General features: G+C 44.5%; 1 protein-coding gene across 10 annotated transcripts in view; it reads right to left on the bottom strand.

The window, feature by feature from the left end:
• The window catches only part of fbrsl1 (fibrosin-like 1), a 293,451-nt gene that overhangs the window by 144,000 nt on the left and 131,564 nt on the right, over positions 1-17,887 (bottom strand). For 8 of the 10 annotated variants that reach the window (XM_061037606.1, XM_061037600.1, XM_061037601.1 and 5 more), the window contains exons 3-4: positions 13,758-13,859; positions 8,309-8,344 (exon numbers count right to left, since the gene is read on the bottom strand). In XM_061037606.1, coding sequence (XP_060893589.1) covers positions 8,309-8,344; positions 13,758-13,859 — 138 coding nt within the window. The remainder of the gene's footprint in view (positions 1-8,308; positions 8,345-13,757; positions 13,860-17,887) is intronic. The other 2 variants (XM_061037604.1, XM_061037605.1) reach the window with 1 other exon arrangement.

Below are 17,887 nucleotides of genomic sequence, written 5' to 3'. Positions count from 1 at the left end.
GTATGGAAGAATAAAGAAATAGTCAAACAGGTAGATTCATCCTGTCCAGGTGCAGCCTCAGAGGAAACAAAAGACAAATAGACTTAGCACCATCTGGCAGAGGCAGAAGTACATGAGGATTTACATATGGTCAAACATGGCAAATACAATTGTGAGTTAGGGCTGCACTACACATTTAAAGGGACAGTACAGCAACACAACAGTGTATATCTTTATTGAAACATTCAGTTTCAAGGAAAATGTGTGTTTGACTTAAATATAATTGGTATACAAACAAAAAACTGCACTTTTAAGTAATGGGAATTTGAAATGCTTCAATAATACTGTTACATTTTTTAAAATATATATTCAAATGTGTCTCCTAGGACTGCTGAATCCCCCCTGATGGAGCCAGGAACAGCTAGTGGGAGAGTGCCACTGCCAGACACTGGAAAGCCCATGCAATTATGATTAAGCTCCTTTATCTAAACACAAACTCCTCTCAGATCGCTGAAATCTGCCTGCCGTGTGAGAAGGCACGTAGGGGGGAAGTGGCAAAGCAGCCAAAAACCACAGGCCTTTATGTTTATGTATCTCGGTAGCTGTGCATGAGTGTATCAATGGCTGTGTACACGTTGCTCAGACCTGAATTACTTTAAAGTTACTATAAAGCTAGCACCTTAATGCTAGTTGAGCAAATGATAAGAAACCTCCAACTGCTTGGAGCCTCTGTTTGCCCACAAGGTAAAACCCCAGCATGTGCAGGGCGTCAGAGAGGCATGGCAGCCACAACTGAATCTTCTCAGGGTCAGAGAGGCATGGGAAAGAGCAAAAGAAGAACAGAAATTAGATAGGTGGTGAGAAAACAGAACAACTTAACAGGAAGCTCGACTGACAAAAACAGCAGGTTTCCCTAAGCTGTGCTCCGGCCTCTGGAGAAACCACAACACTGTCATTAACAGTTACTCTCCTCATAAACACAGCAGCATCAGCTGGAGGTATAATTGCCCCTGCTTCTCCTGTAATCTTATACCTTACCTGCTGTTACTGTCAGACACCTTCTCCACTGAGAGAGACAGAGAGACAGCGAGCAGGAGAGATATGAGGAAGGGGGGGGGGGGGGGGGGGGGGGGGGGGTGAATATATGTCTGGTGCGATTGGAGGCAGGGAAGGTGTTGCCTGTGTGCTGTCAGGTACAAGGTAAGGGAAGTAAAAAGGCGGGTGAAGAGAGAGAAAGGAAAGGGAGAAAAAACACATGCCAGGAAATCAAATGAGCGAATGTTGCTTACTGAAATCCCATGAGCAAGGCTCAGGGGCTCGGATGGAGGGAAATCGTGTTCTTTTTCGTTGAGTGATTAGAAGACGAGTGGCAGAACATGACCTACTTAGTAGAACTTTTTTGTACACGTTTTGGAAAAGGTACTTATGCGGATAGAGTTAGAGAGGAGGGTGGGGGCTTTAACCCTAATAGATTCATAGAAACATTACAGATAGCAGGAATAATTGCCAGGGGGTGTTTGTGAATATGGAATAAAGTCTCTTCATCTCTTGACCTCTGAAACTCAAACAAGGGCTCACACTCTTCCTCTCTGCTCTGACTCTGCAGCCAAGCAGCACAGATGGATGTGTTTGATTCTACAGATATGCAAGGTTAAAATGCAAAACAAAGTATGAATTAAACATCATCTGACACCCTCGAAAGGCTACAAAAGGAGGTTTTAGTATACCTTTAAAATTTGCCCAGAGAGTGTGGTGGTGGGAGGTGTGAATTATTGAAACCTGCTTTTTTCCAAATCTGTGTGTGAAAAAGGCAAAGCGTTTTTTCCTTTCTCTGCCCTGTTAGAATCCCATCCTAGAAATCCACCGAGGCCATGAAAAAGGAACTCTTTAGCTTTGCAGTAGAAATGGGCCTGCCTCTGGCTCCTCTTAATTTCAGGCTTTGTTTGTGCAGTGTCGGGGAGCTCTTGTGGGTTTGCGGGAGACCCGCAGGCCTTTTGTCTCATCACTAGAGGTGGTTGCTGCTTGGTGCCTGAAGCGATCTGTTGGCATACACCTTTTGTTCCAACTCTCCATGCGAGATTTGGTCACAGGTCGCACATTACAGGAAACGCAGCCAGCACAGGTACACTGCTGTTTGCTAGAGCTCAGGAGAGGCCTGCTCTGAATCTACTTCTTCTTCAGTCAGAGAAACTATCCTGATTTGTGAAGAAGGCGTGTTGGAGACGTGTTTAGAGATGAAATGTCTTCCAAACTATGCTCTCATTTTATTTAATACATCAGGGCCCAAACTAAAATGGCTTCCTCTGGATTTCTTGAACATCGGCCATGCTGCAATGCCTGCTTCTTTAAATGGCACAGACTAATATTACACTTATGGCACTGAATTAATAAGCTGCAGCATGATAAATCTCTATGATTTATTATGTCCCTCCAGTGTATAATCAGGCTGAATGAGAGGTAGAGAGAGAGAGAGAGTCAGGTGGAGGGAGGGTGAAAGAGACAGAGACATGGCTGGGCCTGAATTGAGACACAATAGACCAGTCCCTTCCTCTGCACAGCTGAAGGGTCAGGCTTACATAGCTTTCAATGGGAAGTGTGAAACAGCCAGACTCAGAAATCAGTGGGTGTTGTGTTAAGCAGAAGGAAAGAGATTAAAAAACCCAAAAAGTTCATCGTGCAGCCTGCCGTGAAATGTGACATATGGAACTGCCAAAACAGAACAAGCAGAAGTTCGTTCCCCCCAAAACGGTCTACTTCTTTTGGAAGCATGAATCCCCCCATAAGGACGCTTTATGAGAATATCACACCTCTATGGACGTCTCATCCCACAATCCACAGGAGGCTCTCTCTCCCTCCTGCTAGCTTCTGGTGGGCTGCCATCATTTTCATTCCCTGTTCCCAGATAGATGTTTGTAATTGGAGCTCTAATTTATGATCGGGCCTTGGTGCGGGATAATGATATGGAGCATTGTAATTTGCTGATGCAAATTGTACGTTATAATGGGGAGCCATAAAAGCCCCGGCAACATCTCGGAGACTTGCCAAACACCCTGAGCGTTCATTACAGCCCTCATTAAAACATCCACGTCGGCATTGGGAGCTCTTACAAATGGAAGGAGCATGTAATTGCCGCTTGATTGTGGTATATGTAACATATGATAAAGTGGAATTACCACTTTATTTGTCTACAGTGTCTGTGAAACTTAATGGGGAGAAAGCCTGCAGTAAACAAATCCTCAGAGCATTATTTGATTGTTACATTATAGGGCTATTTGTTTAAAGTGGGCCAAATGTGAGTTAGGGGACAGTGCATCCAGGACAAACTAAGAGTGATGATTATCAAGGCTGAGCTTAGGAGGATAAAACTAATGCTTGTGCCCACGAGAGCCTGTGTTTCATTTGGACTTACTCCAGCATGGGTGATAGCGCAGCGCTTCGTCTGGGAATACATTAAGTGGATTTAATATAAGAAAAGATCAGTATTGTTCTTTTTCATTAGCAGGCGTCAAAGTCATCACCATACATTTGCAGTAATGGTGGTGAAACTCGATTAAAAAAGTTTGAAATGAATCATTTGAGTCAGCTTTGGTGAAGTATATTTCACACTAATGCCAATTTGGGCTTCTGGAGTGTAGCTGGCCATTTTCAAACGTTGATCTTAATTCAGTCCTAACAAACGGCAGCTGTGTGGAACGCGGCGAGGCTGAACGTCCCAGCTTTTAAGCTGCCTTAAGAGCAAAGCCAAGTGGCAAAAGCAATTTGGAGTTCATTTAAAACAATTGAACTATGCTTGGGCTGGTTTTTCTGAGGCCCGGTCAACACTAATTCACAGTGTTGCCTTTTTATTCAAATGACCTCTCTCAGAGTCCCTTTGGTGTCAGTGCAGTTCTAATGCATCTCCACACCAAAAAAACAACAACCTGAGCTACGTCTCTGAAAATGAAGTTTCCCTCCTCAGCTCTGAACGATAGCGGGCCTCTACAACCAGAGCTGTGTGTGCTCAGCCACTGGAAAAGGATTTTCAACTGTGCCATTCAGTCGGGGCCCCAGAAGCCTACAGCCTTTATCTGCAGAACCGTTGATTGATGTGTTGTGGGCCCTGCTGTGGTTAACAGCAATTTTTATCTGTTGCTAGCGGCAACAGCCCTGGTCCCTGGTGCGCAGAGAACAGCAGGGCCTGGGATCTGAAGCCGGACCGCACACGGGGATAAACAAATAGGGTTTTCAAGGCGGACAGCCCTCATAGAGAGGCCCCTGACAGGCATTGCCCCACCCGAAGGCCAGGACAATGTCAGGGCCCCAGCCTACTCCTGCAGGGCTCTGGGTTTCCTTCACTAATTTTCACCATGTGCAGAGCCAGTGGTGTGGAGACACCTGCACACCCCACTGAAAAGTAAGCAGAACACAAGAGACAGGCAGGCAGATTGATATCCACAGAGAGTCACAGAGACACTCACAGAGTGACATACAGTTAAAGCTGCAGAGATTTGCATACAGAGAAATCTTGCTTCAAAAATAGCTAAGTGTAAAAAAAACAATTCCACCCAATTTCCTTCAATTGCTGTGTTTAGCGTTTAATCCAGTGAATCTCTGTCGTTCTGTTTAACAAAGCGTAACGCTTTTAATGGCTTCTATTATAATTAAGTTACATAATCCTTGTATTTGATAAAGATCTTGTTAAAAGCCTTGTCACTCCAATAAGGAAGTGCATTTGACACAAAATGGAGGTCGTGAATGCCAAATCAATTAAAACAAGGCTGTTCAAGAATTCACAAATGGATCTGAGATGCTCTGTTCGGAGTGTAGACTCATTGAGCGTTAAATATGATTATGACAACCCAAGCAGGGCAAAGAATGGGTGTGTCTGGGAGCTCCGAGCACTCTCGCTCAACCCAAACACAACAGCTAAGGTTTTTTACTGAAAAAGGCGAGATAAACCCTCCCAAAACAGACTAGTCCGATTATAGTGTCACAGACAAAGCTCTGTGCTTTTATCGTGCATGAAAACATGAGCCCCAGCTTGGCCTTGGGGTGGTTTTAAAACATGGGGGGTGGGACCGAAGCTCAATCACCTCATCTGAAAGGAAAGGGAGGTGTGTTGTCTTTTTCTCTTAGCAATAACGTCTCCTCCTCTATACAGTGAATCCAGCCCAGGGGTAGTGACAGGATAGGCAGATAGCTGCAGTGAGATTCTTTGACATTTTCCTCGTCTCTTGCAGCCCGTATCTCCCAGGCACAGAGGGGGACGTTGGGTTCTTTATCTTGGAGCCCCTCAGAGAGGATGATAAATCGCCAGAGCCCGAGCCCATCACTAGTGGAGCCACAAGCAGGTAGCAGCGCAGGAAACAAGGCAGAGATATTGTCTCCCAAACACAGCAGAGGCTATAATGAAGCCTGCACAAAGCGGACAGGAGAGAGTCGGCCTGATAAACAATTCCATTTCCAGTCTTCCACAGAGAGCGAGATAGCGAGTCTCAGTCCTGCTGGTACATATCGCTGCTGGACTCAATGGCCCACAGATTAACCCTCAGACCTGAGGGGGAGGAAGGGTGGTGGTGGTGGGGGGGGGGCATGATTTCATGTCATCACGTGGATAAACACATCATGTTTGGATAAATAAGTAACTTAAAATAGTTTTTTTTAGGTAAGAGGATAGCAAACAGCATGGACTACGATATGTAACACCATATGGAACATTTTGTTTTATCCAATCTACAACACTGTTACAACAACACTGTAATTAAATGTAATTGTTACAATCGGAAAAGGGTTTTATCAGTGTGCTATGTTGAATTAGGTCTCCTCTGTCCCTAATAGCTTGCCTGCACTCACATTGCTCCAAACCCAACCGTGCCTGAGTATGGTTAACTCTAGTACATACATCATCACGTCAGAAGAAAGGCTAGTTTTGGGTTCTCCCTAAGACGTACAAATTCTTGTGAGTCTTATCCAGCTAATTCTGAATATTCACATCGGCCCAAAGTTCGAGTAAATACTCAACCTCTGCTTTTGACCAACGTGAACCCTTTGCCACTATTGTTTCATATTGATGTCGATAGGATCATAGCGTCTATTAAGCTATAGGTTATGTACACATTTCAGACCCGCGCTTGTACAACCATACAGTGCCGAAGCCCACCTCTTCAAACCACGCCAGAGCCAAGGAAGTGCACTTACAATAGTAGAGCAAACTGGACTTTTTGGGTCAAACATGCTTGGGCGTGGTACGGATTACCTAGTGTGAGTGCGCCCTTTGTAATGGAAAAAAGTTAGCTGTCACTTTGTTGTTATTTATTTTAAAACAAAGAATAAATGGTATATGTTTGTGTATATCATGTATTATATGTAAGGCATCTCAACATATTTGTGTACAAACCATTCAAAAGAGGCCATTCTAGCCTGGCAGGCACCATAAGAAGGGAGACATATGGGAGCATAAACAAGAGGAGGGGTTATCTCCCACAGAAGTAGAAAACAAACTGTCAGGAGCGATTGCCTTTTTTTTACCTCTTAGTGTCTTGTGACAGATAAACACATCCATCCAGCAGCCTGATTTTTTGAGTGTTTGTGGAGAGGAAATGCTGTAGATGGTGATCAGTGCCAGGGGCCAACCAGCAGATAGCCCTGTCCATGCTATTGGTGGCTGGTGGCGCTTCCTACGCCTGTGTGCCTGCCTTTTTGACCCTTCCACACCCCCTCCAAACCTCACAAACAGCCCTCCACCCACATACATAGCCTCTCTCTTCCTCCTCCTCCAGCCATAACGCTCTATCTAGCCCCTGGCCTTCTTCTCTTCCTCCACCTCCTCCCATATCTACTCAGCTTCTGCCTTGCGGGTCCCCAGAGCCTACCGACCCCACACCCCATGCATGCCCCCCCCAACACCTTCAAAACCATCATACTGTAAAGCCTGAAGCACTTACAGATAAGAAGACCCCAGAAATCAAGGGGGCCCGGCAGCAGAGGAGATTGAGAGTCAGAGCTCAGCACCCAGGAGGCGTTCAGAGACTACACACGCTGCAGATAGCACCATCGGATAGCCGGATAGGGGAGCCAGACAACATAAAACTTCCTGCCCTCGTTGCTGGACTTTCCTGTGCTTTAACAAAAACCCCCGCCCCCACACTACCAAGCCCTCTCCACCTCCAACTCTGCCCTCTCTCTCTCTCTTTCTGAATCCTCCGCCTTTCAGATAAAGAGAAGGCCTTGTTCCCTGCTGACTCAAACTGACAGCTCGAGCCAAAGGGCTCCACAAGCTTTTTCGGAAGGTCTTGTTTGTTTTCATCCATCTGTGAGTTTGCGGCCGCTGGGGAATAGGAATGTGACATGTTCTATTAAAACACGATAAAAAAAAAAAGAAAAAAAAAATCTCACGCAGATCAAGGTCTTTTGTAACTAAGCTTTGTTCGGCGCTTTAACTGCAGTCCTTTGAGGCAGATTAACGATGACAAACCATTTATAGTTGTTTTGTTTGTCGGGATGATTGCTTCCAAGCTGCAATAAGAACTGCCATATGCCACTCATCAGCTAAAAGTAGCACACTTTAAAGAATGTTCCTCTTATGAGTTCCCCTTTGAGCAAAGGACATAAAGGACGACCGCTGTCTCTATTACCCAGAGACGAGCCACATCATTGAAACAATGGGAGGGGAAGAGCACAAATCTACGGTTTGAAAATGCACTGGGGCAAGGCAACAGATGCTTTCAAGGGATAAAAATAGTCCAGCTCTGACAATTTGAGAGCTATTGTATGTTGAAAAAAGCTTGGACTGACATTTTCTAAGGCATAACTGAATACTCCTCACGGGCACATTTTCCTTGAACAATACATGTTCTATGACTAATACTATCACACTGACGACCATTAACACAGTCAGATATTTCCAACATATCATAAGTCATGTTTAAAAGCTATGGGGGTTTCAGGACGTGTAAATGTGCATGCATTTCTTGATGGTTAGAAGCTGTATTTATTGCAAAGATCGAGGTGCTTTTAAAAAGCTTTTAGGCATATTATCATATGTGAAAAAAAAAAAAGGATTCTTCACTGACAGTCACTGGAGAAAGATATAAAACTCTGACAGCGAAATTGCAGCAGTGGCAACCAGCACTGATCGATGCCAATAAAACAAGACTACGTTCGCCAAGGTAGCGCAGGACACCTTCCTGCAATTTAATCAGTCAGTCAGCCAGAATTAATGTTTCTAATATCATGATTTCTCCATTACTCTATTTAACATAATTAAAATGTCGAGCGCCGGGGCCATAAAGCGGGTCGTTGGAGATTGTAATTCTGCCGTAAAGCTATGAAGCATGAAAATGCCACTTACCGAGTAGCCGTGGCCTGACAGCGAGTGAGTGGAACTCTGTAGGGAGAAAGAGGAGAACAGGGATGACCTTTAAGGAGCGTTTCACTCGCTGACACAGACATGATGAAGCTGCGCCGCTTTAATATCAATATCTATGTTAACCTTTTACCCGCCCCGCCATGTAACCCACGCCCGTACACATCACTCCCATTCATCCTGGACTCCAGCATGGGGGGCAGCTGAGCGACACCCGCTCTCAAAACAATCACTCATGTTAGGTTGAGTCATTATAATTTATAAGAATATAATTGTGAAACTTTTTTTAATCATTTAACAAATACCTAATTAAAAACTGGTGCCCAATAGTAAATCACTGGATGTCTACATATGTTTAGTGAACTGAAAAAAATCTGAAATCTGTGGCTGATCTTTGCCTTCTAACCTCTTTTAACAGAGTTATTTATGCTTCTGAGAATTTTTTTTTTACTGGTTATGCGTTGTAGTGCAGATCAATAAAGCATGTCACCACTTTCTGCTTGAATATACTCACTTTTGAAAGTGGGTACCATTCCTCTTTAGCCCTGTTTCCATCAAGCGCTTCGGTTTGCTACGGTACACATTTATTGGCGTTTTCACCGTCAAAAGTTGGAAAGGGTATATAAAATGATCTGTACTGTCCTACTTTTTTGATATCCTTCTGTTGAGGTGCCAAGCGTACTGATATGTCGTAGAGCTAGACACACTGCAGTCCGGTCATTGGTCGAAATTATCTTTACTTCCAGAGCAACAGAGGCAATGAAGGACAAACATGAATCCGCTGTGATTTAGTGTGTAAGAGTACGGATGGCTGTTGAAACGCAAGCGAGATCAGGGTTTACCGTACCAAACCGGACCGCTTAGTGGAAACGGTGCTTTTGCGAGCCATGATGGATTGAATCCTTTAACTGATAAAAATGAACCTTTGTTGAAATGAGTTGTGTAACTGCTGATGTTCCCTGCAACCTGGTTGCATTCCCTCCTCTTTATGTTAGGTCTTATAATTCTCCAAGTCAAAACAATGAGTAGCCCGAAAAGTGTTAGGGGTAACCCGTAACCGTTACAAAGAAATCTCTTAGTAATCATTTACTCATGACATATTTGTCATTTGATGTAATGCATGAGGCCACAAAAATCCCAGAAGCATCTGCACTGTTTTCTTAACTCTCCTACTTCTTGGCAGGTAGCTGTGTACCAGCAGAAGGTAAACCTACAGTTGTGTCAGTGTGCATATATATTAGCTAATTTCACTAGGGAGATGGCAGAGAGGACGGCATTTACTTTATGGAAATATCCCCATTATGTTTAACTTTTGGACCAAAGCGACATGAACAACTTCATGGTGAAATGTAAGATCAAGATCTTGTGTTGTATTGTTTTCATCGATCTGCTGTGCCTACTACGTTGTGCCTTTGCCCTCTTTGCTGTCAGGTTGTCAGCATAATAAAGAGCTGTAAAAGTAATTGCGTCTGTTATTTATTGCTGAAAAGTAACGGATTATGGGCCGTTACTTGTCTGTGGAATGATGGTAGAGTCATACATTCAAAGGTGTTCCTTGCCGTCTGGACATTAAAAACGAAGTTGCAAAAGGTTTTAATTTTTCGGTAACGCATGTCTGCATGTAATGCAGTGCTGTACAAAGAACTTTTTAATGATAGTAATCTTGTAACCTTACTAATTACTTTAAAATGTAACTTAAACCAACACTGATGACAAAGTATTCAAACATATATAACTTGCAAATATAGTTAAAAAATAAAAGGATTTCCCAAATGTCATGATGCTGTGTATAGAACTAAGCATTTACTATATTATTTACATTAAAAGAGAACAGCAAACATGTAACCTGGTCAATTAAGATGTTCCCCATACAAGGTCCTTTAGATGCTATTGTTCCATCTTTTTATAATTTAGAGTTTTTTTTGAAAATGGTGTCTGGCACATTCAGAAACCCAACAAAATGTTCTTTGTTATGTTATACCAGCCCCTTTGTGCTCAGGATAGTATCTCTTCATGCATTTAGGGAGAAGTTTTGGCCCATCAAACACCTCCTGTGTTATCTAATGCAGTCCTCTAAATGCTGAACAAGAGCAGGAAAGAGACTGAAAACGCTGGGTTTTGTTCTGTTCTCTGGCTCTGTCTGTCAGCGCCCGGCACGAATACCAATCTCCAAATCCCTCCCTCCACTTCCACTTTTCACTTCTTTTATTCCTCTGTCTAGATTGGCAATTTCTCCCCCCCTGGTCTCTGGAGGGGACTTTTCTGCTAGACCAATTTCATCCATAGGTCCACCTTCAATCCAAACGACCTCCCCCACACCTTCACCACCGCTGCCTCCCTTGTTTTGCACCCTCCCAAACCCCCTTATCCATTCTCAGACACCTGCTCTAGGCCTCAGCCCTCATCAGTGCCTGTGTGCCCCTCTGATTCGTGGGACGGCTCCTGTGGTGACGATTAGGGTGGAGTCCCGCCGCGAACCGGAAAGCAGGCTCTGCGGGAATCAAAAAGGCCATTCCCGCTCTGCTAGACCTCTCTGCTCCATCACTACGGCGACCAGAGAGGAGGCAAGAGGAGAGAGGGGAGGAAGAGCAGCACAGAAGGCAAAAGCTGTGGATAAAAAAAGGGCCAAAAGTGTGTTTCAATGAGAATGCGGTCTGTCGACTGTGTGTGTGTGTGTGTGTGTGTGTGTGTGTGTGCATGTTGTGAGGGTACTTAATGTGTATATGCATGTGCTTGTGTGTGTGGGTGCGTATGAGCATAGGTGGTGGGAGGCCAAGGCCATTTAGAATTAGCCCTACTATGTAGAGTTCATTCAACTTGGAGCATTCTGAGCAGAAAGAGAGGCTTATTTAAATGATAATGAGGGACAATCCATTGGATTTAGTGCCAGTGAGGGGAGGAAAAGAGGGGAGGGAAAGGGGGATCCATTAAAACGCCAGCGGTTCATAAGCCATAGGGTCGGCATCCAGCTAAACACTCTCTCTTAAAAGCCATTATACATGGCTCTCAATGGATTTCTGCAGCGCTTAGGACTTCAAAAGGATTTAAGAACCCGCCCCAGAGAGGGAGTGTGGGGGAGGGAGGAGGATGAGTGAGTGTGAGATTGTGTGTGTGTGTGTGCGTGTGTGTGATTGTGTGTGTGTGTGTGTGTGTGTGTGTGTGTTTTTGTGGTTATGGCGGTTGGCGGTGAGAAGGATGGGGCGGATGCTGGCGGCATTTAAGGGTTAACTAAACAGCCCCGGAGAAGAGAAATGTTGCTAAATCCGCCCCCTAATCCTCTCCCCATTTCCATGCCCCCTCCTCCACTCTCTTTACAAAAAAGAAAAAGGCAGAAAAAAGAAAAACATGGCGACAAGTGGGGAGGGTCCAAGCCATCTTCCACCAACCCAGACTATTGGTTTTTGTCGTTTCAGGAAGGCCAGTGGGCGGCCCAATCAGAGCTCGTTGGAGCATGATGTGAAAACACATACGGCCGCTGGGAGCTGGCTGGATTTGGCCGCGAGTGGGTGCTTGTGGGTGGGTACAGGAGGGTGTCAGAGACCCTGACAGCACCACAAACTTCAGCCCTCTGCTCTGCAGGACACAGATGCAGTGGAACCCACCCCCTCCACCACCTCACATTTCCCTAATCCCTGTGTGGCTTAATGCCAGGGCCCTGCTGCACCACAGGCACAATTACCTAGTCAAAATAAACAGATAAAGACCTAACCATGGCAATGAACAAACAGCAGCCCCTGCTATTTTTTTTTTTTTTTTACCCCCTGCTCCCAAATTGATGCATGACTGTTTTTACAGGCGGGCGCGTCCACGTGTCGCATTTGTCTCTATTTCCTGTGGCGGTAAGACAAGAGAAATCCATTTTACTGGTTGCAAACGCAGCATCATTAGTTAAGAGCTCCTAAAGCTGGGGAGCCACTTTGATGTGGCGGAGCGTGTTTTTACGAAAATTAGCAGTGCTCTCAGTGTGGTGGCGGGAGATTACATGGGGCTGAAAAAGAGAAATATTGGAGGGGGGGGGGGACGACGACGACGACATGTGATGAAGTGGAATCTGTGTGTGTTTGTGGCTGTTATTGAGTGGAATACAACAGGCAGCAGAGAAGGACATACTTCAACACACAGACAGAGAGAAAGAAGAAGGCTGAGGCAGAGGGAGTGAGATCGAAAGATGTAGATGCTGTGGCTACAACGATCAGCGTCTGTGCACCATCTACTTGGCAGCAGATTAGAGAGACATGCCATATCTAACACTGTCTGCGATTACAGCTTGCAATTTTCAACAGTACTCCCCTCCGCACCTCCATCCCTACACAACAACCACCAACACTCCCCCCCCCCCCCCCCCCCCCCCCCGCCTCATCTTTGTCCCCCTCCTTCTCAATGCTTGTCGTATATCCCTGTCAGAGCTGTCAACCGTCTTCGCTCTTTTATCTGACAAGCCCGCCTCTTCCTCCTGACTTTTTCATTAAAAGACAGCCTTTTACACAAATTCAAGAGAAACAGTACGAGGGGAAGAGGGGGGACAGAGCACAAGAGACACGGAGCAGAAAGGCTTAGAGAAAAGAGGATGAAGATAGAGAAAAAATTTATGCGTGATGACTTTTTTTTTTTTTTTTTTTTTTATTCATCAGGCTTTATTTTCAATTGGAACGCTGAAAAGCTTAAAACAATGTTTTTAATAAGTTCATTAAAATCTTTTTCCTTCCATCACTTTAGCCCTGCTGGAAAAGGAAGGAGCACATTTTTCCTTCCTCCTCTTTCTCTCTCCCTCGCTCTGCTTTCGTCAGCTAAATGAGCAGTCTGATTGAATTTAGTTTAGTTTGGGAGGCCTGCTTGACAGGCATTAGTTAGAAAGCACATTTCTACATTCATTTAAATGAGCCGCCTGGGATTTTGCATAAATTCTCATTACTTCCCCTGTATCTAAATTGCATTATTTCATCCCCTATGCTGAACCAATGCCTGGCCTCCATCTCCCTTTGCCACCTACTCATCCTCTAAATGGGCTGGCATATGGAAGCCGTGCAGCGATAATTGGAACAGTTTCTTTAACTCATTCCATTCTTGGGTCAGTGAGGTTAGCCCACACCTGGCTGTACCACCTTAGGTCATGTCTACATTTAACCGTGCCACGCTTTAAATAATGCCAGGCCAGCTAGGTGATGCTGTGTGAGCGGCTTAATAATTTCCTGTCTATGTGCTGCCAGCCAACCAGTCTTTTTTTTAACGCACGGGGGATTCATGAGGTGATAGCTGGAAACAGCAGGAGCTACTGAACCAGCTGCCCTCTGATCTCAGCCTCAACATTGCTGTCGTCCACCCGCTCTATTTACCCTACCTCAGGGGTCCCCCTTTTTGCACTGTGAAAGTGGATAGCCTGGCTCTCTGTATGGGGTCTTTGAAAAGGGGGAAAAGGTCTTGTCCAAGAACTCACCTCGCTGAGCTGCTCTTTGGAATTGCTCCTGTGCGGTCGGTTGAGCTCCTGCACCTTCTCGTCCTCGCTGACTTTGACCGGACGTAGGGCCAAAGGTTTGATCTGCAGGAGAGACAGTCAAAATGAAGATCTTTAAATCATGTACTTCCCTATTGAGCCAAACCACTTTGATCACAACCAAGAAACATGATCAGAGATGCAGTGATTTCTGGTTACATTAAAGAGATGAAGAGTGTATAAAATCAAGTCAAGTCACCTTTATTTATATTGTAAATTTAAAACACCCAATGTTGATCAAAGTACTTTACAGAGTAAAAGACAAAATGAAGAGTTGTTCTAAAAGTTGTAGTGATGTAACTGCAAATCATTGCAGTATGACTCTTAAAAAAAAGGATACAGACAAGAATTGATATATTTTTCAAGAATTGCTGACTGCATACGACTGTATGTGAACATTTTCAAGGTGCAAAACTTATACTTGGGGTTTTGTGTATTCATCTTTTATTTCTATGCATTCTTGAAAAATATCTTGCACAAAGCTTAAAAGTGTTTCATGACACCAGTAAACATCATAGTTGTGTTGTCGCCGCATGGTGACGTTGATTTAAAGGAAGAAGTAAATCAAAACTCCTAACATGAAGTTTTTCAGGTGAAACAAACTATCCTGTTATCCATTGCACGTAAGAGTGTTTCGCACTCACATACAGTGGCTGTTGCTGACCTTGAGTTTGCCAACAGCACATGTATGTTATAAACTAGACATTCTACATTTCTTTGAAATTTGCCATTTTTTCACCCCAGACAGCTTCAAAAAATAAAGAACAGAGAGAACAATGACCCTCCCAGTGGCAGTAAAACTTGGACAATCACGAGGTATGCAACTTCACTGTAGGCTTAAATGGGGTGCCAAAATCAGTGGGCCTTTGAACGTACAATATGTATAATGTTATGACAATGTTTATATTTAAATATCTAAGTTCATAAAAAATTTACTAAAACTGTTTTTTTTTTTTTTGTTGAGCACTTACATTACCTCAAATATTTCTAACAGTGAACATGAGCCAGAGAAGTCCTTAATTTTATAGTAGCAACGGGACGTGTCTTGTCACGGCGGCCGCAATTTCAGAGCCGCCATGACAGACAGAATGTTAATCGTTGCCATGGAAACACCCGATGTTATGCCAAAGACCGCTACACTAGGAAGCGGGAGTATCTACTGAAGGCTGCCGTATTGTTATTGTATCCGCTGCTTTGATAAAAATGTCATGTGAATTATACTTGGATACATTGTCTGTAAACATTTTCACCGGGGGAAGGGGGGGAGTAGCAGAGAGAACTCCCATGATCCTCGCTAGTTTTAATTAAAATCATGATGTCAATCACTATAGATCTATAACCAACCGCACACATTATGTAGATAGTCACAACAATAAAGCAGAACTACTATGGCTCTCACTGACTTTCAGTGGGTCGTAGTTATTCTATTTTTGACCTGAGGGAAAGGCAAAGCTGCTGTGGTGTCCCACAGCTCACAGTCAGTTTATGTTTTGGCTAAATGCAAACTAGAACTGGCTGTAGCAAAAACACCTGCTACAAAAAAACCTCCCCCTACGTACTGTAACTAGTCATACCTTTCAGCAGCATGATCACAGCATAATCTCAGTTAACCCAAAAGTGATTATGTGAAAAAGAAGTCATGCAGTTTCATTTTTAATTGGACTGTGGACTTAGATGACAGATTTATATCAGTTTTACTTTTCTACAATAAATTTACTTACAGTAAGCCTTAATCAATTTTCATTTCTGATCAAGTTTTGCATGTACATCATTTTAGTCCCCTCATGTGGCTAATACCCATATTCATTTGTATCTACCTTATTAATCACCCAAAGCCCAAAAAAGGTCCTTGATGTTAAAATAATGTAAAACAAAATGTGTATTATAAACTGTGAGAATACTAACCACCTAAACCAACGAACATTTACAAGGAAATCAATGATTTATGTGAATGAAATCAAATACTATGATAACAAACAAAATATAAAAAATCAGTAGCTTAAGTGTGTAAATGCCAGTATGACAGTTTAGCCTCCCACATCATGGTGACCCTAATGCAAACATGGATGACTTGTTTTATTGCAGGCCATCAAGATTCGCAGTTGGCATGCAACCAAAATCCCAGCCAGATGGGAGGTTGGTGAGCTCAGCAAGGAAGACTCTGTGCTGGGGCAGCAGCAGCCAATCACAGAGTCCCGTGCTGCTTTCTCACCTCGGAGTACAGTGGCAATGGCCGCGGGGTGTAATCCATTTGACTAGCAGTTTGTGTGTAGCAGCTCCCCTGGTGGCACGTGTGGTTGCTGGCCTCGTTCTCCTGATCTCCACTGTAATTTAAGCAGATCACTGCTACAATTAACCTTTCCCGGTAAATATCAATTATGGCCCCCGGCTGGGCCAGAATTAAAAGGGTCATCAGCTAATCTGACAGGTCCTGTACGCTGCCACCTGGCTGGGAGAGAGGGAGGGAGGCAAGCCGGCAGAGAGTGTTTGTCTACCCCGGTGCCCACCAGCTCACATGCCAAGTAGACACAATTCCCTTTTAATTACCCTACTGCCGCCAGGGCTAGCATGCTGATTGGCCAAGGGGCATTACCAGTGCTCTGAGGTCAAAAGTGACAGGACGAGGGTGGGGTGGGGGGAGTTGCTGCCTAGCAATCACAGTGTAGAGATGGAAGGAAGAGAAAGCTGCGGGTGGGCCTAATCAGGTTTGACTTCCACCTCTACCTGCCTCTCCCACTGCCTCTGTCGTTCTCTCTCTCTCTCCTAGCTGTCAGCCTAATCACTCCTTGAATCTCAAAATAGATGGTGGCCCTTTTTATTTCCTTCTCCCGAGGAGAGCAAAAAGAGAGCAATCCTCCTTAACAGCCAGGCATGGGGCACGGAGGCAGAGCCAGAGAGTCAGAGTACAGTCAGCATCACATCACCAAGCGCATCAAGTGCAGCAGTTGATTACTTTGTTTACCCAGCATCAGTGTTACTGACAAATTCCTGAAGGCCCTTAAAGTGTTTCCGTCTCCTCTGAGGCCTGCGGCTACATTACCCAGTCAGCAATCAACTTGGCTATTGATCAGAGCACAGCATCTAATTAGCCGCCTAGGTTAATGATGCAACGAGCAAAGACCGTTCCCTGAGCCGCTGTTCGACGGGACAGGAGAGCAATTGATCTAGGCAGGAATTCACCAACCCTGACAAAAGATTGGCAACCCCGACTGCCTGTGATTAAGGCAGGGACTAATTTCCTGTCTGGGGAGGTGTTTAATTGGCCCTAAGCCCCCAACTGTACAGCTCTCATGTGTTGTTTTTTTTCTTTTTTGTGTACTCATTAATGTTAAAGGACAAGTTAGTGCGCTGGAGGGTGGGGCTAATGGTCTCCACAGAGATGTGTTTGGTGGCAAGTGATGACACAGTTCAAGGTCATAATGCCTTCCCCACTTTGCTCGAGTTAATGCCTTTGTAAAGCATTCTGGGTAGCCCTGGGGGAGCAGTTCTTAGCAACCTGGCTATTAAAGGAGTTAGAGTTCTTATTTATTTCCGTGTGGATTAAGTTTGTTTACATTAAAGGTTTGACCGATGCAGTATTTGGCCAAGGTTAATCAGGTTGACGCAGCATGAGAATGTTGTTAATTTGTGTGCGGTGGGGGGGTGGCGCTTTGACTTAAGAGGCCAGACAGAAGAGACATAGAAAAAACATAGCTGAGTGGGGCCTGTGTTTTACATGAATAATGTACTGGAAATTAGCTCCATTAGTCTCGGTATTGAACATGTCTGCAGTCCCTCTCTGGAGGCTGCCGCTCCGTGCTCTTTAATTATCTTCAAAGGGCCCTCCAGCATCTTAATTTCCCCCCAAGTTGAGTAGAGCCGACTTGGGTCTTCTCATTTATACTACTCTAACCCTGGGTGAAGTCATAAGCCCCCCTGCTTAGAAAGGCCAGTAGAGGCATCGAAGGAGACAGTAGTGGTTAACATCAGTTAATGCTAAGCTTGGTTAACTTTCCCTTTACTTTCACTCTTCCTCACTCTCCATGCAGTAATCCGTAGACTGTCAGCAGGGAGCTGGCTGGAGGTTGTTGGGT

Source organism: Labrus mixtus, chromosome 5 (assembly GCF_963584025.1).
Source record: "Labrus mixtus chromosome 5, fLabMix1.1, whole genome shotgun sequence".
Classification (NCBI taxonomy): domain Eukaryota; kingdom Metazoa; phylum Chordata; class Actinopteri; order Labriformes; family Labridae; genus Labrus; species Labrus mixtus.
This window is presented reverse-complemented; position numbering and strand designations above follow the sequence as displayed.